General features: G+C 42.7%; 1 protein-coding gene across 1 annotated transcript in view; it reads left to right on the top strand.

Annotated features, from left to right (window-relative positions):
- ca10a (carbonic anhydrase Xa) overlaps positions 1–23,559 on the top strand; it is a 439,876-nt gene that overhangs the window by 167,984 nt on the left and 248,333 nt on the right. The window contains exon 3 of the mRNA XM_034075221.2: positions 193–335. Coding sequence (XP_033931112.1) covers positions 193–335 — 143 coding nt within the window. The remainder of the gene's footprint in view (positions 1–192; positions 336–23,559) is intronic.

The raw sequence follows: 23,559 nt of genomic DNA, 5'->3' as shown, positions 1-23,559 counted from the left end.
AATGTAGCTCATGTTAATGTTTAAAAAGAGACTGATGTGTTGGCTTTATGCAGTATGATCATTTATGTTTTAAAAACAAACCTGCACATATTTGAGCTGTGGTATGTTGCAGTATAGCAACATGGGGGGGGGGCTCTATCTCCTCGCGGAAGAGCCTCACCGTGTGAACACCTCTCTGCGTTTGTGTTGCAGTGCCGTCGTTCTGGGGGCTGGTGAACTCCGCCTGGAACCTGTGCTCTCAGGGCAAGAGGCAGTCTCCAGTGAACATCAAGACCGGACACATGATCTTTGACCCCTTCCTCACGCCCATCAAGCTGAACACGGGTGCACGCAAGGTAAGGACACACACTCCTCTGTGGGGTGGATGTGTGTTGCTTCTCTCAGATGCTCAAAAGCTAGTTATTGTGTTGCTGTTGTTTCTGTGCAAGTGTGTGTCCCTGATCCATGCTCCTGACGGCTGTTTGGTTTGGCACACGATGTGAGCTATTCTTCTGACGAACACTTGGCTTGAGATACACTACGAAAGACTTGACCTATTCAGAGGAGCACGATGTTCTGATTCAAGAGAAGCCTGGACTCTATCTCAAGGGCTTTGCAGATGAAATGCTGCAGCCTAACAGCAGATTAGCCACGCATACCGTTTATCATTGTCCTGCAGCGTACCGAGGACAGCGTGGAGACTTCACTTCCATCCTGTCCATATGACGGCAGCTAATTGGGAAGCCTTCACAGATGGGCTGCTTTGAGAAGTGCACGGTGAGATGAATGTTGTGGGTACATGCCAGCAGCACAGGGTGAGCCGTGTGCAGCTGAACACCTCTGGTACACAGGGAGCGTCTCACAGCCCAGAGTAGCCCCATGTTGCCCCGGGACCTTTGCTTCATCACGTTTTACATTAGAAGAAGTCATTTACAATGACATTTTAAAACCATTGTACATTTGCAGAATCTAATAGAATTAGTTAGGAAACTTGTGATTAAAATAGTAATGCATGCTTTTTCTCGTTAGTATAATTGCTACTTGAAATAAAAATGTGTTTTAACAATTGCTCAATGCCACGGCTCCCCGCTGCTCCGCCGAAGACTCCACTTTGAGAGCAGCCCCCCGCAGCGCGTCCAGTGAAGGGACATCCCTCACAGCGGCTCACTGTATTTACATCAGGATGAATCCGAGGGAAAAGGAGAGAGCAGGAAGGACAGGGCTGTGTTGTTTAGGCAAACATTAAAGGACACTTCTCATGTCATGGCTGGAGGGAAATGCTTCTGGATGAATGTGTGACGGATGTGCCGCGCTCATAGTGTCCTCACTCCAGCAGTCGGTTGTTTTCTCAAACACCTAAACAACCTACACTCTGTTTTCCTGACAAGTGACTTCCTGCAGTCGTGAGAGCAATCATTGTGCCCTCCACACTCCAGCAGGAGCGTGCTGCTGTCACAGCCTGCTTTCAGAGGCAGGGGGGGGCAGCCACCACTCTGAGTGACACTCCACTTCCTGTTTACCAACTGGTATTGGACCGTGCTAGCTGTTATACATCCTGAATCTGAGACGCGGAAATGAATTATTTGTATTGTGTTGCAACAAAGTGTTATTATTGTTCTCCTATTAAGAGATTTGTTTTGTTGGTAAAGCATAGTCTAACCAATATAATAATAATAATAATAGCTTGGATTTATATATCGCCTTTCATGAGACCCAAGGTCGCTTTACAAAGAAGAACAGGGGCAAAACAAACATAATAAAAACAAAAGGCAGTACTACACATAACTACACATTTTGGTTTAATATACTTTTTAGTTTAAATAACTTTAAAAAAGTATTAATATTACTACTTACACTGTAAAAGTGATTTCAATGAAAGAAACTTAAAGAACTGTGAATGACCACATCACGTCCCATATCACAATGTGTAGATCATATCCTTGTATCATAATTATTAGTAGATCAATGTACATTTTGTATCATTTTGTTGTTCGGATGGTATAGCTGGAGTTCATTTGAAATCCCTTAAATACAGCTGTGCAGCCTCAGCTAGCACAAACATGTGTTGATATGTTGTAGTAATAGTCTGAAAGTCCAAAGTGTTAACTTGTAACTAAAGGCATAACCCATGTCATGGAGTAGAGCTCATGGTGTGGCAGGTGCAGCTTTGTATACAGTATGTGTAAATAGCGTCAGTGGGTCATATGACTCTGGGTACTGCCATCATGCTAGCCTCTGGGAAGGAGCTACATGTGGCTTTCATCTGAGCTGTTCCTATCATTGGGTCCTATCTGATGAATGACCTTGTTTGTCACTCAGCTCATCTCTGCGTTCCGACACCGTTGCTGTGCTGATGTCTGCTATTTTAATAAGAAAACATTTATACAACAAATATTGAAAGAAAATGTATCAAAACAAGTTTTATCGAGTCGTGCCACTAATAACTTAGAATTTAAATAAAATAAATAAACGTTTTATTTCCGACTTCACTAACTCCCCTCTCTGGGCCCTGTGTCAGATTATAAGCCACTCCATTAGCAGACATGTAACCAGTATCACAGCAGACTGTTTCACTAACTGCGCCCTAACCCCCGCCTCATCACAATCTGGATCACCACTACACACAGACAGAACAGAACCACCACACAAACCCAGCTCCAATGTTCTGCTTTATCTCCGGGAAAAGTTTCCAGAGTCCAAAAGCCATTAGTACTTCCTTCTCTTGCTTCAACTCCCCCCCCCCCCTTTCTCCGGGGCCTAAATGTAATCTGTTGTGTCTCCATCTCTCTGAGCACCTGAGCTGTCAGCCAGTGAACGCCAGGCTGGATCACCCTGTCAGGCTGATTCACCCGCTCTGTCTCTCGCTGTTTGGCAGCCAGTCGGCCTTGGCCAAACACGCTACGGATAAAACACACACACACACACATTTTTGTTCTGCCTTGTATTGTGGCTAATGAATAGTTAAAGAACATTGAATTGACCTGGAAAGAGAAATTGTATTTAATGGAGGGGTGACGTGCGCGATGGACGGAAGGAATCACAGTTATGAAGAAAGCACTATTAATTGAACATGAACTGTTCCACAGATGAGCTGCAATTACTTGAAGAGATTTTAATGAATTTAATCACTTAGCCGGAGAGGGAAAAAACTATTTGGAGTCCTCGCTGCCTCCGTTTCCTGCACATTTATGAAGAGTGCTTATGAAACAGGATTAGATGTCTGTTGTGCTGTTTAGGCTAAATGCACCGGGAACCTATCAGCGCTGTGAACCTGGTGGAGTGCAGGGCTCTGCTGCTTTGAAGTCATGTGTGTGTGCAGAGCGGCAATGTGAACGTCACGTCAGGTGGAGTATTTGATCAAAATGGATATTTATGTCTTTAAAATGGAACTCTGAGTTCAACAAGAGTTGTGCTTTTAAAGATTTTAAACATATTTTGGTTGTTAAACAAGCTCCAAATTACAATCTGTGCCTCGCCACCAGGGGGGGTTCTACTCAGCTTCTCTCATCTCTTCTTCTGCCGTAACACCTCTTCCAGTAGTCCTGATCAAGCAGATGAGGACATCTGACAAGTGTGTGTGTGTGTGTGTGTGTGTGTGTGTGTGTGTGTGTGTGTGTGTGTGTGTGTGTGTGTGTGTGTGTGTGTGTGTGTGTGTGTGTGTGTGTGTGTGTGTGTGTGTGTGTGTGTGTGTGTGTGTGTGTGTGTGTGTGTGTGTGTGTGTGTGTGTGTGTGTGTGTGTGTGTGTGTGTGTGTGTGTTATTGGCAGCCCTGAATCTGTCTAATTACAGTGAGAGTTAGGTAGCAGCACAAACAGCCGGCTCCTGATGGCAGCTGACTCTCCCTCTGGAGGGAATCACTTTCTGAGGTGGGCCCAGCTGGCCGGCAAGCCAACCAATCAGGTGACAGTCAGACCTCCAGTCAGTCGTTAAAGCCCTGTCTGCACATGGCTATAATGTGATGTAAGGGAAACGTCTGCAGCAATGGAGAGTCAGGACTCAGAGAGACACGAGGAGAGTTGGAGCTTTGATGTCAAACACTGGTAGTTTATTACAAGTCAACGGCCGGAGAATCCACATCACAAGTCACAGCAGCACAAGGTTCTGACTGCACGGTGGATCGGCATGTCAACTCTGATCAGCCTATCCCTCGATAGCCCTTTTAACTAGTTTACAGAGAGTTAATCAGCATATTGGGGGAGGCGTAAACATCTGTGGAGCTAGAGGAGATATCCCCCAACAAGAAATACTCAATCACTTGTCAGTGGTGTTTAGAAGCCAGCATTCTCACAGCCGTAAACTCCCCCATCAGGCCATAAAACTGACACTTAAGTGCTGGAGCATCCATCAATCAATCAATGTTTATTTATAGCCCAATATCACAAATGTTACATTGGTCTCAGTGTCTTCACAGTGTGTACAGAATATCAGTATGACAATACGACACCCTCTGTCCTTAGACCCTCTGTCCTTAGACCCTCTGTCCTCAGACCCTCTGTCCGTAGACCCTCTGTCCTTAGACCCTCTGTCCTTAGACCCTCTGTCCTCAGACCCTCTGTCCGTAGACCCTCTGTCCTTAGACCCTCTGTCCTCAGACCCTCTGTCCTTAGACCCTCTGTCCTCAGACCCTCTGTCCTTAGACCCTCTGACCTTAGACCCTCTGTCCTTAGACCCTCTGTCCTCAGACCCTCTGTCCTCAGACCCTCACATCGTATAAGGAAAAACTTCCGGAGAAAACCCACAGTTTAAGGGAACATGGGAGAAACCTCAGGGAGAGCAGCAGAGGAGGGATCCCTCTCCAGGACGCACAGACGTGCAATAGATGCCGTGTGGAAATTGAAATTGGAGCACATTCCTTAAAGGAGATAACAGAATATTGGTTGGTTATTAACGTCAACAGGCAATAAGGTTGAATATCTAGGAGTAAAGACAAAAGTATTCCCTCACAGGTGTGTGTGTGTGTGTGTGTGTGTGTGTGTGTGTGTGTGTGTGTGTGTGTGTGTGTGTGTGTGTGTGTGTGTGTGTGTGTGTGTGTGTGTGTGTGTGTGTGTGTGTGTGTGTGTGTGTGTGTGTGTGTGTGTGTGTGTGTGTGTGTGTGTGTGTGTGTGTGTGTGTGTGTGTGTGTGTGTGGTTCCTGCTGCTAGTGCACACATTGATTATATATGTTGGCTTTAATTGACTTGGGCAAATGCGCTGTTGCCTGTGGGCGGATCAAAACTACTCAATTGTTCTTGCAACAAAGTTGTGTGGAGAGTGGAGGATTGTTCAAAAACAATTGAATCTATTTAAATCCAATTCAGTTATTGATCGTGTCTGAGCCTCTGAGTTCCCCTTGGAGGAAACCTTCATCATGAGCAGACACTGTAGATCTCAACACAGTGCGGACACTCAAACTCAAGTTGCAGATTCTTTATTCACTTGGTGAGCATCGTGGCAGATTGTATTTTTTTACCATGTTGATTTTTTAAATTTCTACTATTACTATTATAACTTTAATTTGGATTGACTTCTTTCTCGCCAGTAAAAAGTTCAATATTGTGGGGGTTCCAACTGTTGTGGATACTGTGGCAGTATTGAGTCATGATGTTAACCAAGCCCTTTATCGTTATGAATAACATTCATCTCCCTTGGCTTATCTGAGCAGTGCATGTATAACCCATCAATAAGCACATGTTGTGACTGTTGCATCTGTGTGTGTGAGGGTGACAGGTCACATGCACACTCGTGCCAGGTACACTTGTGCTGCTGTACACAAAAGAGTCAAAAGCCTGACAAGTATAGGTCTGCAAACACCAGCTGATGTCAGTAGCTTATTGCATTACAATGTGTAGATATTCAATTATGCAAACTGCCAATTCCAATTCATTAGACACGAGTTTGGGTTGGCTGAACCTGCGAGGTTGTGGCAGCGTTATAAACGGGAGCGGGCCACATGTATGCAAACTGTAATTACCGTCCTCAGACTGAGGCCCCCTCTCTCTCAGGCTGGGGGAAGGCTGTAATTGCCTCAGCGAAGCGGGGGCCTTAAAGCTGGGAGATTCTTCTCATGTCTCAGGCTCCACGGATAGCTGGACGTGTAGCAGCGGAGTGAGAGCCAGCATCAGGAACATCCATCTGTGAGTCTGAATGTCAGCCCAACAGAGGACAGAGAAAGTGAAGGACAACAGAAGGATCCTTGCTCCTGCTATGTCCTGATGGTTCAAACAACTGAAACTTTCATTCAGTGTATTATGTCAACTGTATTAGGTTAGTTGAAAGCAATAATATTAAGTTGGCCCTATTATTTTATTTAATATTTAAACTTATTATTGCTTTCAACTAACCTAATACATTTAATTCAAGTCAACGGTGAGTTTATTCCAGTGCAGTTATAATTCAGAGAGAGAGAGAGAGAGAGAACAGTCAACCGGGGGGGGGGAAGAGCACAGTCGTGAACTGTCAACGCGAGGCGCACGCTCGTGAACTGTTAGCGCGGTGTTGCATGCCCACTGCACCTCGCGGGAGTGCGCACAGCGTAAAGCCACAACTCACACACGTTTCAATGATTTGTACGGCAAAGTTAGGTTTAGAAACGGTATCATTTCCTTTTTGGCGGGCATGCTTAACACCGGAGCCTCGCTGCGGGGAAACTTTGGCGCTGTTCCGAGTTTGTTCTAATCTGTCAAAATGACGAACTGCTTTCAGATTTTTCCGTCATTGTTAAGAAAAATCCGTCATAGATGGAAAATATTCAGTTAACGCGACCTCTGACAGGCCTAACCATACTACCACACTGTAACAACTGTTGCTTTGGTAAAAATTCAAAATAATATGTCAACAGTTTCCAAGCAATTTTAAGAGTTTAGTCAACTTTTGCATTTTTTGAGTTGGTGAAACGTACTTTTTTTAGTTTTCCTCTACTCAAGAACGTGTTACTTTGCTAAAACTTTTTCTTTTAAATGTGTCAACAGTTTCCAATCAATTTTAGGAGTTGGGTAAACTCACTAATGTGATTTTTTCTGCATGTGAAAAGATGAGTTGAGCCTACAATTAAAAGCCCAGATATTAAGTGTAACCAATAGGCACGTTCACACCGCAGTACTTTTCCCACTTTAGTTCATCAGAACTCTTTAGTTCTCATGGACTAAGTATAGATCGCGTTCACACCGGAATAAGTTCCCTGAGGAAGGATTAGGCAAATGAAGCCGCTGACGTCACTTCTTCTTCTTCTGCTGTGGGTTTACTGGCAGGCCGCAAACCACTTCACGGCGTATACTGCCACCCGAAGTCCCCGGAGTTAGGGACTGGCTTCGGAAGAAGCTGCTGGGACTCCCAGCAGCTTCTTCCGAGTAAATCGCCAGAACGCCGACACCTCCTCATCTCCCCCGCTCCCATGTTTTCTTTTGTGTTGTCATAAGTTAGTCTCTCTGCGTTTCTGCGCTGGGCTAATGCTAATGCTAATAATGCAATGCGAGGATAATAAAATGGCGGCTTCACAAAACTTTTTGGGAGTTTTACGGGGCGTGGTTTGCAATCCGCCCAGCCAATCAGAGATAGGAACCTTTTTCTCCCACGAAAGTACCTGCTCTCTAGCAGGGACTGAAAAGGGGGTAAAAAGGTTCTCATGAACTAATTTAGTTCCTGGGGCTTTTTGGTGTGAACGCAAATATATCGTAGTTCTGGTGAACTATTGTGGGAAAAGTACTCTATTGCAAATAACAATCTGCTAAGAACCACATAAGACAAGAATAAATAAAGTAAATTATAAAACACAATTGAGTTGCCAGAACCTATATGCAGGGTACTTACACCTTTTCCAAAGTCAAATTCAAGCACTTTTCCAGCATTTTCAAGGTGCATTTTCAAGCATCTTACAGCTGTTGTAAATTACATATTTATATACACATACTTATACTCAAGTGATTATTTCCCTACCTCACATTAAATCAGATGTTCTTTATGCTATACACAACCACATGTGTGTTTCATAATAGCATTCTACATGAGGATGAACAATTAAAGAAAAGAAAACTAAGTTTAATATTTCAAAATGACCCATCTGTACGTAGACTAGGCATCTCATATAACCTGTCTGAGCCAAATAACTTTTCAATACATTATTGATTACTATTGTTGAGGTACTTTTAGGTTGGCAGTGAACATAAGTCAGAGGTACATGGTGCTCTTTGACTCCACTACATGTATTACAACCCAGTCTCACGGTATTTCGTGTTCACCAACACGATTTTTAATCTATTGATTCGTGTTCACCAACACGATTTGCCCCTTTTTTTCGTGTTGCACAGCACGATTTTAAAAGCAATGTATTTCTACTGCCTGCAGCACGTCTTTTTCTCCGGTCGGGTCGTGGGAGACCGGAAGCTGTGTGGTTCATAAAACATGTTCTTACTCAATATCAAGCCACAATTATTGCTTTTATTTTAAATCGTATAATTTTGGACTTTTGTTTCCGTCAGTGAGGAAAATAAATGGGGCTCAGACAATAAATGGGGCTCAGAGCCTCAGAATACGGAAATCTGTATTTTTAAATATTTTGTTCCTTCTAATTTGTTATTCTTTTAAAAATAACACACTGTTATTTACTCACCAATAACACACAATTATCCTTGCTTTTATTTATTGGTTTAATTCCATAATCTCGGGCTTTTTTGGCGTCCGTCAGGAACTGAATTTCAAAATAAAAATAACCGGAAATAGACGTGTTATTTTGAAAAGAATAACAAATTAGAAGGAAAAACAGATTTAAAAAATACAGATTTCAGTATGCTGAGGCTCTCAGCCCCATTTATTTTCCTCACAGACGGCAACAAAAGTCCGAAATTATACGATTTAAAATAAAAGCAATAACTGTGGCTTGATATTGAGTAAGAACATGTTTTTATGAACCACACAGCTTCCGGTCTTCCTCGACCCGACCGGAGAAAAAGACGTGCTGCAGCCTGCAGGCACGAAACACATTACCAGTAGAAATACATTGCTTTTAAAATCGTGCTGTGCAACACGAAAAAAAGGGGCAAATGGTGTTGGTGAACACGAATCAATAGATTAAAAATCGTGTTGGTGAACACGAAATGCCGTGAGACTGGGTTGTGTATTAATACCTTTAGTTACTTTAATTAATGATGGTAAATATAATCAAGTGTTGAATCAGACTTTAGTTCCACCTGGAGTAAATCCACCAGCTACCCTGCAGTCTACAAAGTCCTTCAGACTAGCTGCACCTCCACCAGCTACCCTGCAGTCTACAAAGTACTTCAGACTAGCTGCACCTTCACCAGCTACCCTGCAGTCTACAAAGTACTTCAGACTAGTTGCACCTTCACCAGCTACCCTGCAGTCTACAAAGTACTTCAGACTAGCTGCACCTTCACCAGCTACCCTGCAGTCTACAAAGTACTTCAGACTAGCTGCACCTTCACCAGCTCTGAGAACACTTTCATGATCAATCATTATAAAACATATCATATATATTATTCTGAAATGGACCAATCTGCACAACGACTACTTTCACTGTCTTTCACTATATTTTGATGAGAATACTTTTCTACTTTCACTTGAGGAACATTTTGAATGCAGGACTTTTACTGAAACAGAGTATTCCTACACTCTGGTACTTTTACTCAAGTACAAGATCTGAGTACTTCTACTTTCACTCAAGTACAAGATCTGAGTACTTCTACTTTTACTCAAGAACAATATCTGAGTACTTCTACTTTTACTAAGTACAATATCTGAGTACTTCTACTTTTACTACAAGATCTGAGTAATTCTACTTCTACTCAAGTGCAGGACCTGAGTACTTCTACTTTTACTCAAGTACAAGATCTGAGTACTTCTACTTTTACTACAAGATCTGAGTACTTCTACTTTTACTCAAGTGCAAGACCTGAGTACTTCTACTTTTACTCAAGTACAATATCTGAGTACTTCTACTTTTACTCAAGTACAAGATCTGAGTACTTCTACTTTTACTAGAGTACAATATCTGAGTACTTCTACTTTTACTCAAGTACAATATCGGAGTACTTCTACTTTTACTACAAGATTTGAGTACTTCTACTTTTACTCAAGTGCAAGATCTGAGTACTTCTACTTTTACTAGAGTACAAGATCTGAGTACTTCTACTTTTACTCAAGTACAAGATCTGAGTACTTATTCCACCTCTGGTAGCGTATTAGCCTGAATTGTAGCCACAAAATCACGCAGAGCTGCATACAAATAGACTCACAAAGTGGAAAATAATATTTACAAATGTGTCCAATGATTTGGAGGTAATGTTGACTACTCAAGACACCTGACTTAGACATCTTCAAAGGAAGACTGTGTTCATTCTACAATTACATGGGATTAAAGCAAAATGTTGGTTTACTTGTATAATACTTCAATTTTATATAAAAGACAGTTTGTTTTCATCTGTTTTCAAATAAACAAAGTCTTGGCTTTCAGAATATTAAACTTGTTTCGGCAAATTCAGATGATAAATACAACTTTGAAGCTTCAGCATAATTACAAGCAGAGAACGGAGTAACCTAATATCACAGCAGGCATAACAACAGCCGGTGTTTCTTGTGAGTGTTTCCCCGATACACACACACACACACACACACACACACACACACACACACACACACACACACACACACACACACACACACACACACACACACACACACACACACACACACACACACACACACACACACACACACACACACACACACACACACACACACACACACACACACACACACACACACACACACACGCGCGAGCTTCCCCCAGACCAGTAATACAAACGAAAATGTGTCTTCGGGTCAATGTGACTGATTTCGATAGAGCAAGTCACATTTGGTTTAGGCACGAAACATACTACCAGTAGAAATACATTGCTTTCAAAATCGCTCTGTGTCGAATCAATAGATTATATGTTGTGACAATAAGAGGAAATGCCGTGAGTGCTTCATCCTCTGAACACAACAGGATGGCGACTGTAACCCCCTAAACGCACCAGGAGCGTCTGCGCTGCGCCGCGGCTCGAAGCGTCCCAGAAGCTCCTCGCTGCAAGGAATTTCTAAAATATAGGATGAATCCTATTTTTGACGCGGCGCAGCGCAGGCAGGAAGTGATGAAAATCACCTTGTTGTCTGCTTTGCTGGTTGAGGGGGTGCACCGGGTGCGCCCAAAACCGGCTCCTTCTCCTCCCCCCCACCACCGTCTTTCAAGTAGGAGAATACTGCAGCGTTCTCCTCCGGTTTACAGGCACTGTCAATTATATATATATAGAATAATTATGATGATGAATGCATATTTTTTACCACTAAAATACAGCAACACATCTTTGATTCATGTCGTTTATAACTGGAATATTACAATTATTATTAACTGTGTCTGTAGTCTACAACACAACAACATAGGAAATAACAACAATAAACCCGATTTAAACAGACACAAACATAAACCATTTAACTACGTAGCCTACTACTTGTAGAAGTACAAATGTCCAGGAAATATTCCAAAATCAACAACAACTGCGAGACTGCACACACGACGCTCCGCTTCCGCAACGTTTTGAAACGCGCCTGGTGTGTGAGGTCGCAGGAGGAGGTCGCGGCGTGGCGCAGCCGCTCCTGGTGCGTTTAGGGGGTTAGCCTAATCTAAAATGCTCTACTACGGCGTACCTTTCATGGCTCGTCAGTGCAGACTCTCCCATCGTTATGTTGCAAACTTTGCAGGAGGCTACTCGTGGGCTTGACCCTCGTCTTCTGCTAGCCAACGCTCGTTGAAACTGCAACCTCCTGGCACAAAGTCATCTATCACTCCCATCAGAATTCCCAGGTCACACGCTTATATATACAGTCTATGGTCACACGTAACAAAAACACTTGCCGGTCACGCGCATAGCGCGGTGAGGCCGGAGCAGAGCTGTTTTATGTAAAAGTGAAGCAATTAAGCACGCTCCGACTTCTTTATTTTTCTTTTAATCTAAAAAGCGAAGTAAAGCATTTACAATTTCAAGCACTTTTCGAACCTTGAAAACACCTCGTACAATTTCAAGCATTTTCAAGGATTTCCAGCACCCGTACGAACCCTGTATATGACAAACTCTTCCTGATTTCAATCCAACCCTTTAATTATTTGATAGCATTGAAACATTGCAGATTAAACAAATAAATTAAAAAAGGGAACGTTATGGACATGTTAATACATTTTATTAAAATTTGATTATTTTAAAACAGTTTTCATAAAACTGTAACAAGTTTGTTTAAAAGCACAACTCATTAATATACATTGGAGACACATGGTTATTACTTGATGGTTATTCCAACGGCATCTGGCTCGTGGGCAGCGTGTAGCTTCATGCCGTGCATCACGAGCCTGTTGCACTTCGACCTCTGCTGTTCCCTGTATATACAAACAAAACACTGAATTGAATACAAATCCGTCTTGAAATCATAACGAGCCAGCTTACATTAGCTGTTAACAGACGGTAACAGAGGTGCTATTCACATGCATTACAAGGGGTTTAAGCCATCAACAAAAGGCTGGTTTGCAAGAAAATGGACCACATAGTCATGATAAGTGAGAGCGCAGGCCAGTCTACATGAATGCAGGGCAAGGCACGTTTCTGTCCAAAGGTTCCATGATGGAGTCGATAATGTTTTTAAATATCACTTTGAGTGGTGACACTAGTGCTGCATAGTTTACATCTCCATCCCATCTCTGATTAAAAAAATATAAATGGGTATGTTTACCTGATGCTCATTATATTAGAATGTAATCATAACACGTCTTGAATTAACCTGTAAAACAACAACTAGTCTGACACACTCAAGGGCTTACCTGATGTGAACCTGAAGTCCATAGCAGGAGGCAACATGTCTTCAAGAGGAGGGGTGACTGTTTTCTGGTGAGGCAAATAAAAGAACAAAATAGTTACATGATGACAATGTAACAATCATTTCAGTAGAATTCATTAAAACATCTTTAATTCAATTAATGGAATCAAACATAATTAAAACATAAGTATAATTTAAAACGGTATTGTATTTATATACACCGGGCCGTCCTTGGCTAACTTGAGGCCCACGTAAAATTATATGCCGAGTCCCTCTGTTTCGCGAGCGTCGACGGGACGGGACGGGACGTTGCTAGTGGAGCTTCGCAGCGGCGAAACCGTGCTGCGCCACACTAATTGCGCCGCATAAGCGCATAGGTATGCCGCATTTGCGGCTCAGTTGAGGCTCCCTCCGCAAGACGAGGCCCCATGCAGTCTACGTGATCTGGCTGTAGGGAGGGACGGCCCTGTACATTTATAAGGATGGCATGTATTAAGGATGGTATTGTTGGTATTGTTAGATACCAGTATAATTCCATGATTCTCTACAAAGCGTATCCTAATTATAAATTCCTTTATCTCGTTTGCAAGTAATATCTACTTTATGTTGTAGTAATACATCTCCTTAATACAACTGTATATATTGATATTTCTCGCTAAAGACTGCATTTCACTACATTGAACACATCCAGCTGACGTTATAAATGCATCTTCGCCCAATACACACTTTTACTGAATTGCACCTGAATGCACCTTAACTGAAGTCAATGGCACTTCCGTCACTGGCTACTGAGAGCTAACGTAAACTCTCCTGTAGATTCAAACATGGATTTGCATCTATAGCGTTCATGATAGCGTTGCATAAGCATGACAAATATAGTTTGCACTTCATATTGTATAATAACAACTCAATGCTGTAACTGCAGACTATGAGTTTAAATTGGGTACACATCTAGATTGTAGAAATATAATGAATAGCTCACAGTAAAACAAACGGTGAAATACATACAGAGGAATTAATATCAAATGGGCGCAGTTACTTACTCTTACATAACCACTGGGTTATAAAGTAGGGAATAGTTTTAGCGGAGGTATTTTACCGCACAACATGCTTGGCAGGAGAGCCTCTGAGCCCCGCGGCTGCATCATGGAGCCCGGCCTACATTTACAGCGGCACAGGGTAACAGTTTGCGGAGTTGATTCTTAATACGTACTCTTAACTTAACCACTTTTAACAGAATCGCGTCGGTAAGCACTTGATGCAAACTTTGCCCAACACCATTTTCATGAAAAGATAGACTAGACATGAGCATGAAAGGGCTGAGTCTAACTTTAACAGCAGTGATGGCGCTGGCAATGGCATGCATTCTAATGTCGATGTTCCGTTCGAAACAGTGAATACAAGAAAAGTAAATAACACTTGCTAGTTAAAAAGCAGTAATTAATAACTCAGGAGGTATGCTCAGTGGCGCCAGCAGGGGGGTCCAGGGGGGGCCATGGCCACCCTGATATATTTGTTGGCCCCCCCACCACACACACCGCCTCGCCAGTCACGTATGCGTAGTCGCTTGATTTGAGCTTCCAACACTCATACTGCAGCCCCTCCCTCTCCCTCTGCTACCATGGTAACACTCTGATACTCTCCGCACCATTCTGATACTCGTGCCCACCACTCTGATACTCGCGCGCACCACTCTGAGATTCGCACAGACAGCAGCAGGTGGCAGCAACACGTTTCTTTCTACTGACACTTTAGGCTTTAGTGTGTTAGCTTTAGGTAGCAAAAAACGGAGATATGCTTACCTTTAGCTGTTATTCTGATCAAAATGTGTGTTCAATGGCATTAAAACGAGAAAAACGCTGGAAGACCTGGAAAACAGGCTCGGGGCTCAGTAAAGGTTGGCTTGACTTCAGGTATAATAATAATAATAATAATTCGTGTAAACACACTTTGGCAGCTATCCTAGTTAGCCTTAGTTTAGCTTGCTAAGCTAACGTTAGCTGATGTCGGTATGCTGGGCTGGTGTAATGCGTAGGCTACTATTAATCACTGCTGTGTGTAATGTCAATTTGCAGAAAATGAAGAGAAAGTCAACAGACATCTCTTCTTATTTTAAGAAGAAGATGAGTGAAGGAGAGACAGAGCTGGCAGGGGAGCAGCAGCATAGGGCTCGTGAGGAGATGGCTTGCCCATCTCCTCCCTTGTCTGATACATGCTAGAAAGTACATGTGGAACTCTGTTTTGTAAAAGTGAAACTAAAACCTAAATACAGTTGTATTAATGTGATTGTGACCTTTTTAATCATTTAAGTCTTCTACACACTTTAGGTCTGCAGCTCCTTCAAAATGAAACGAGAATCTATGCAGTTTTTCCTCTTCTGTGTTCTGAGGTTATGAGACGACCATTAGTCAAGTTTGTTTTCATAATGTTCTGTAGGCTAATTTTAACCAGTTTGTTTATAAAGTATAAATATATTTTTTTAAAACAAATGTAATACAAGCTATATGTATTCCTCTCACCACAGTGGCCTAATCTAAAAAAAATAGAAATATGTTTCGTCACCTATTTTCTGTCTAATACTAAAAGGTGGTGTTTTGAATCATTTATAATGTTTTGAATTAGCTATAAAGGTCAATAATAGATGGTGTTTTTGTGTTCAATCACAGTATGTATTTACCATTGTATATACCCCTTGTGTTTTTGGGTCCTGTTGAAATAAAATAGTGTGGTGACACGTTATGGGACATAATTCACCTCTCTTATTGTGTTGCCACACGGACCCTTTAGTGGGAACACCTGTAGAGTTAGCCCCCATTCCTGCTAGCTCGTTAAGCAGAGCAGACGAGGTGTTGACCTCTCTATATTTAATGGATAATAAAGAGTGGAACTCCGTTCTGAATACACCGCCTCCGACTCCCTTTTCCTGGCGCTACACTGGTGACCCTGACGTTTCCGAGAAAGTTTCCGGAAAATTAACGAGCATGGCTGAACGCGATGTGTTCGTAAAGCTGCCGGAATTCTGGGAGCACGCCGCGGAGGCATGGTTCGCACATGTGGAGGCGCACTTCGCCTGCCGACAGGTCCGTGACGGGGACCTGAAATACTACCATGTGGTAGCAGCGCTGGGCTGCTCTACGTCGTCCAGGTTGGTGGGATTCATCGCAGCCCCCCCACATCATGGCAAATATGAGGCGATTAAGGCCCTTCTCCTTAAGACATTTAGCTTATCTGCTAAGGAGAGGGCCCGCCAGTTACTTGACATTCAAGGCCTGGGAGACAGCAAGCCATCTCAGCTAATGGAGAAAATGCTAAATTTGCTAGGAGGGGAAGATCCCCGGATTTTATTCACGGAGATTTTCCTGCGTCACTTGCCTCCCCGGGTCCAGACGGCGCTGGCCAACACGCCTGTCACGGAGCCGCGTGCCTTGGCTGAGGAAGTGGATCGTTTTTTCCTGGCTACTGTTAGGAGATATAAATGATAACTAGGCCGCATTTCCAAATCTCCCCGCGTCCCTACACAAGCTGTTATCTTACATGAAGGAAATCCAGAGCATACACTTAACCGTTAAACAATAATCCACTTTAATGGTAATATACAATGCAATACAAATCAAATACTATCAATACAGTACAAATTACATACAGTTCTGTGGGATCCCACATTTACCTGATACTCACGTGAGCCAGCCAGCCAGCCAGCCAGCCAGCCAGCCAGCCAGCCAGCCAGCCAGCCAGCCAGCCAGCCAGCCAGCCAGAGGAGAAAGAGAGAGAGCACACAACGGGGTTCCTGTCTAAATACCTCGCTGACCGGAGGAGTTATCTGCGCCTCCCTTCCAGACCAGTGATTGGCTGCCCAAATTATCATCAACACCCCACATCTTAAATTCCCCAATCCCAGTGGCTCAGCTTCATTATCACAGGGATGACTGTATGTTAACTCCTGACCTTCCCCCTCTTCCTTTGTCCTCAAAACACCACATGTTCACAGGCCCCAAAACCAACTCAGTTTTCTTACCCAAATCATTTTCCCTTTTTAAGCATCTTGATAGTTTACTAACATGAATACATACAAATATTTCCTCACAATTCCCCCTTTTGCACTCTTAAAAAAGAGTGCAATTTACACAAGGCACTTGCAAAAAAAAACTGCATCCTTGTCTGCTGAGTCTCCATGCTTGTCCTCTCCGGATACAACTCGAATGGTTTCATCAGACCATCTCTGAGGGCAGGATGGGCTGGTTACACGCTGCACATTTAGGCGCCAGGACCCTGTGGTAGTCTTTCAGACAGTAGATTTTATTCTCAGTGTCCACAGTGAAGGGCACTCCGTCCAGGCTCTCGTTGCAGATGACGCAGCGGAAGCAACCGGGGCGGTAAGACTTCCCCAGGGCCTGCCGGCCTGCATGTCCATGATCAGATGTCCACCTGTGTTGCACTTGTCTGCAGACTGCTGGAACCCAGAGTACAGAAAGTCCTCTTCACAGAAAACCCTTCCTGCGTCATAGTAGAACGCCTTCCCTCTCAGCCTTCGACTACAGGCGCTGCAGGTGAAGCAGCTGTCATGGTAGAGGCTGCCCATAGCTTGGCAGGCCTGGCTGGCTCCATACACCGTCTTGTTGTACTTAACACACACTCCTGTTTCAGCGGAGAGTGGAGTCCCCTGTGCCAGATATAAATGATAACTAGGCCGCATTTCCAAATCTCCCCGCGTCCCTACACAAGCTGTTATCTTACATGAAGGAAATCCAGAGCATACACTTAACCGTTAAACAATAATCCACTTTAATGGTAATATACAATGCAATACAAATCAAATACTATCAATACAGTACAAATTACATACAGTTCTGTGGGATCCCACATTTACCTGATACTCACGTGAGCCAGCCAGCCAGCCAGCCAGCCAGCCAGCCAGAGGAGAAAGAGAGAGAGCACACAACGGGGTTCCTGTCTAAATACCTCGCTGACCGGAGGAGTTATCTGCGCCTCCCTTCCAGACCAGTGATTGGCTGCCCAAATTATCATCAACACCCCACATCTTAAATTCCCCAATCCCAGTGGCTCAGCTTCATTATCACAGGGATGACTGTATGTTAACTCCTGACCTTCCCCCTCTTCTTTTGTCCTCAAAACACCACATGTTCACAGGCCCCAAAACCAACTCAGTTTTCTTACCCAAATCATTTTCCCTTTTTAAGCATCTTGATAGTTTACTAACATGAATACAAATGAAGTCCTTAGTAGGCGGAGTCGGCCACTAACGGCTCGACTGTGACGTCAGAGTCTAATCCCGCCTGCTCTAAATAAGGGCAAAGAGGTGGAGCCGAGGCGGGACCTGCTGCCTCCGAACTGGAAGTAAACAGAGCTAGCTCAGGCTAAGAAGCTAAGCTAACATGAAATACATGCATACCAAGTTACTTCTAACAGTGTAGTTCCCCTATATAAACGTTACATTCATAATCAAATGAGACAATCTGCAAGAGAATTAGCTATATTTTGTTATTCTTAATGCTTGTCATTCACACGTTGAGAAAAGACGGACTCCACCGCCCGGACCTAACGGAGCTGCAGTGGGCTAGCTCCGGGACTCCGGCTGTAGCTAGCCCCCTGCGGCTCCGTTAGCTCCGGCGGCCACAACTGGGATAATTGGGTCCCCTATTAACATTTGCTCCCATTTAGCATTATGGGCGTCATAGCCATAGACTATAAAAGTCTTACCCAAGGCTGAATCATAAACTAAAATGTATATGTATGTATAAAGGGTTACGTCCTTAGCTGGCTAATAAGTAGCAAGCTAAGCTACCAAGCACACAAACACCTGCGAACGGGGTTAACATGTATAATATTATAATTTTAGACTTCTTGGAAGTTCTGTTAGTACATTCAAGCGCACAACATTTTAATTGTCTGGTATTTGTAACAATATTCCCTAAAAGGCACAATCACCACAAACACGGCTAAAGGGTCAAGTACAGTAACTACAACTAACTAACGTTGTAGCCTCTATGGTTGTAGCCTAGCAGAGTGGACAAGTTGCTGTTAGCTGACAGTGAGGCATGTACATGTCCATCAAAGTGACCACGCCCTAATTTATGCAAAAGCTTTAAGGCTTAATATTAATTAAACAGATGAGTTGAGAAAAAATTCACCCCCCACACAGTAGTCATGAAGGGGGAATCTAACTATACAGAGAATATGGTTTTTTGAACCACGATGTAAACATGTTTATTTCTGCTGTAAAGTTGGTCATTTTAACATGGGGGTCTATGGAAATTGCTCCCTTCTGCAGACTGCTCCTACTGGCCACTAGATGAACTGCAGTTTGAGACACTTCCGTATTAGCGTCCCGGCTCTTCCCCAGAGTTTTCCGCTTGGTCCAACTGCTGAAGAATCGCTGGAAATAGGAACCGGTATTCTCGTTTGAGGGCGTGGCATGACCGTGGCGTTGACAAAAGCATTTTTATGAAGTTTTCCAAAACGTATTTATAAGAAAGTTCAGAAAATGTGATATTAATTTACAAATTAATAAGTTCTTAAAACATGTTTTCATTGTTGCTTAAAGGTGGGGTAGGTCATTTTGGAGAAACCAGCTCGAGTGCGCTAGAATTTGAAAATACACAGCTGGAAAAAATCTGCCACTTCCTTACAGAGCCCCTCCTCCAACACACACGAATGCGCACATGACCAATGAGGGCACTAGATAAGTTTGTGCACAGATGGAAGGCTGACAGGCAGGTAGGCCATCCAGTTACTTTAGCCGGGCCGGCTCAGATGATTGGTCGTGCTTTTTACAGCGCCACGGCTTCCACAGATGACATTTATTTATGGATTTTTTGTCAAAGCACTTCAGATATTCATTGCTATCGGGATGTTAAGAGCATTCCATGGAATATAACTAAAAGTGTATCTCGAGCCGGTTTCTCAAACTTACCTACCCCACCTTTAAGTGTTACTTATTTAAACGCACATTGAAAAAATGCATGTAAATTACATAAATAAATTGAGTTTTGTTGACTTCACCATCGGAACTGTTTTTACAGTGTACAATACAATCTATTATTAAACTGGAGTCATATGAGAGATGATGTATACAAGATTTCCATGTATTAGTGTGTTACTATTGGGAATTAAACCTTACATTCCTGACTGCAGTGCTCATTGGCAGAGCTTCGATGCTAATATGGATTTGTTGTTATTGTTAAAGGAATATGATGCCTATGGCCTTTAATAAACACGTTTCCTTCTTTCAGTCCTGACTGTTCTTACTTCAGCTTCCAGACTGTTCTTACTTCAGCTTCCAGACAGCGGTTGAAATCCTCTCTGTCTCACACATCAGAAAACACACTGAGACATTCCTTAAAGGAGCTGAGCAACTTTTATAACATGTCTATTCCTGCCAGAACATCCAGTAATGTGTCCAAAAAAATTTATTCACACTATCCCAACTGTTTCACACAAGAAATAAACCAATCCACGGTTCCATTTGGATCCCAGCTTTGGCTTTACGGTGGGAGGGTTCAAAAGTCATGGTGATGAAGGAACATGTAGTTCCTCAGTGTGGCATCAGTGGAGAGAGGATATACATTAGGCTTTGGTATACACACAATACTTGTTAGCAGAGGAGTGTTGGAGCACCACCCAATGGTGGTGGTGGAAGGTTCACCTCTGCTCCGCGCCCTCCCTTGATGACTGATGAGCTGGTCAATTTTACAAAAGAAGGAACTCAAAGCACCAGAATAAAGGTTAAGCAATAATCTGTTTTAATGGTAAAAGTAACAATACACAATACAGAGCACTCTGCAACAGTACAATACAGAGCACTCCGGGCTGAATTCTACTACCGTGTGATATACGCACCACGACAGTCAGTCAGAAGACAGCACCGAGTATGAACATTGGGACAGCTTAAATACAAATTCTGTGGGAGGAGTTGTGTTGGATGCTCCTCCCTAGCTATTTGTTATTGGTGATTTCACTTCTGGGCGAGCCCTAGGCAATGAGTCAGCTGTGTGTGTGTGTGTGTGTGTGTGTGTGTGTGTGTGTGTGTGTGTGTGTGTGTGTGTGTGTGTGTGTGTGTGTGTGTGTGTGTGTGTGTGTGTGTGTGTGTGTGTGTGTGTGTGTGTGTGTGTGTGTGTGTGTGTGTGTGTGTGTGTGTGTGTGTGTGTGTGTGTGTGTGTGTGTGTGTGTGTGTGTGTGTGTGTGTGTGTGTGTATGTGTATATGTCCCTCTGCCCTCAGGCAGTCCCACAACAATGCTTTGGAGTCATGACAGAATGCACACTCATTCCCCTTTAACGCACACATTGCCCTTGAAAGCCCAAAATGACTTTCTGAAAAACACTTATCAACGGGTAATTATTTTACTCAAGGCAGAAATCACAGGCTGTACTGTACCTTACCTACTCACAAATAGCCAAAAAACCACCTCTTTGATTATAACACAAAAAGTGGAAGAAAAGACAATTGCGCTAATTTTCTCTACTTAAATGGACAATCATTTAAAAACCTCAGTATGCTTAAGAGGAAAACATCAATTTTTCCCATTCAAGTTTAACACACATCCTATCAGGTGACATAAAAATGAATATACCAGAAATACGCTGTATTAAACTTTCTGCTATAACACGTTATTTTAATACTTCAGGAGGGAAGTAACTAAGGACATTCACTCAAGTACTGCACTTAAGTACAATTTTGAGGTACTTTACTTGAGTATTTCCATTGTATGCTACTTTCTACTCCACTACATTTAAAAGGGAAATAATGTCATTTTACTCCACTAAATTTCAGCTTTAGCTACCTTTAGCAAAATGCATCTCTGAAAATTAAACTATTAGCCAACTCTTTAAATCACCAAAGAGTCAGATTACTTAAATATTTTTCAATAAGTCAATTAGGAGTCTGTTTGTCGACAACAGAAAAAGTGATGCGAAAAATACTATTTTTCTGCACAATGAGTACTTTTTATACTTTGAGTACATTTTGCCGTAGTTGGTTTGTTGCTAATGTGGTAGAACCACAACACTTTGATTGTGTGTTTTCCCCACATCTCTCTGTTGTGTGTCTCCTTTCAGACACACTTCGTCAGCTGCATGTTTTCACTCAGTATTCCCCTCTGGGTCGCTTTCAGCCAGAGCACACTGCTGTCATGCCTCTGTGTTCACTTGGCCCGATTAGAGGTTTGAGAGGAGAGGAGTGTGTGCTCATGGTGGGATGTTCGGTTTGCTCAGGGTGTGTACAGCAGCAGGAGGATTCACAGGAAGTGGGTCACAGGGTGCAGACAGAGAGAGGACACTGATCCACATAACTGCTGCCAACTCTATGGCTTTCATAGCACTGATGAAAGAAAATGAACTGGAAGATCTGGGTTTATTATAGTTTTCCCTGTGATTGCTACATGTAACATCACTTTATTCATTCATATAGGATGTGTTATTTTCCAGTTTTGAACCCAGTCTCATGTGATCGTTTATTCTGTGTGCAGCCCTTCCAGCGTGTTTGAAAACCTCTCCCTCCCTCCTTCCATTGATGGAGCCCCTCTCAGAGAGCTGATAATGACTACTCCAGGGAGGACGCCTAGTCTGGGGTCTGCTGGGGTTACTGCTCACTGACAAAGGCTTTCAGGGCCGCAATGCTGCTGTTTCTAAAGGAGAGCGGCCATTACGGCTATTACTACAGCAGATACAGATATTTAGTAGAGTTACTAAAGGGTTGGACCGGTGCATTTACTTGTACTTTACTTGCGTATTTCAATCTGATGATCCAATTTGAACTTCTACTCCATTGCAATTCAGAGGTAAATCGTGTACATTTGTACTTCACTACATAACTTTGCATCAAAACACATCATATATATTATTCTGAAATGGACCAATCTGCACAATGACTACTTTTATTTTTTTGTACTTTAAGTATATTTTGATGCTAATACTTTTGTACTTTTACTTGAGTAACATTTTGAATGCAGGACTTTTACTGTAACAGAGTATTCCTACACTCTTGTACTTTTACTCAAGAAAAACATCTGAGTACTTCTCAGTTAGTAATTACAAGTTACTGCTTTAGCTCTCTATGGACAGAAACGTACAAAGTTTAGAAAGAAAAGTTGTTGTTTTTACTGAAGCGACGGGTGACCTACTAATCAGTCTGTGATCACGGAATCACTCCTATCTTTAGTGTACTTACATCGGTTGTATATTAGTTGCCCTTGCCCATTCACATTGTTTTAACGACATGTGATCTAACTTTACTGTGGTGGTTCTCTGTCAGCTCTCATCCTGCTGCTCAGGACATTAAGCAGTTAAAGCTGTTCGTCTCTTAAGAAGAGTGAATAGGCTACTGGTCTCACATTCAACAATCCTTTAAACTGATAATATATCAATGCACTACACCTTTTTCTGTTGCCCCAAAGTGGGCAAAACACTGAGTCATGCTAACGCTAATGCTAATTATACAGTTAATGTTATCAGTGCAACATAATAATTGTCATGTTATCAGATGAAGTTATGGATTTCTGATCACTCTGGAGCTTCCAACATTGAAAGAACTCATCTGAATCTATTTGAAATATTAACTTTAGTTTAGTTTGGATAGATTTTCAAATGGAAAGTTCATGTTTAGTTTTATTATTAACATTTAATTAGGAAACAGCTCTTTGATCATCAGATGCATGGATCTACAGGAACCAAATCACACCGGTGTAACTGATGAAGTCCGCTCAGTATGAAGGGCCGTGTAGGCCAACATTC

This window comes from Pseudochaenichthys georgianus, chromosome 23 (genome assembly GCF_902827115.2).
Source record: "Pseudochaenichthys georgianus chromosome 23, fPseGeo1.2, whole genome shotgun sequence".
Classification (NCBI taxonomy): Eukaryota; Metazoa; Chordata; class Actinopteri; order Perciformes; family Channichthyidae; genus Pseudochaenichthys; species Pseudochaenichthys georgianus.
The sequence above is the reverse complement of the archived record's forward strand: the minus strand, read 5'-3'. Positions and strand labels throughout refer to the sequence as shown.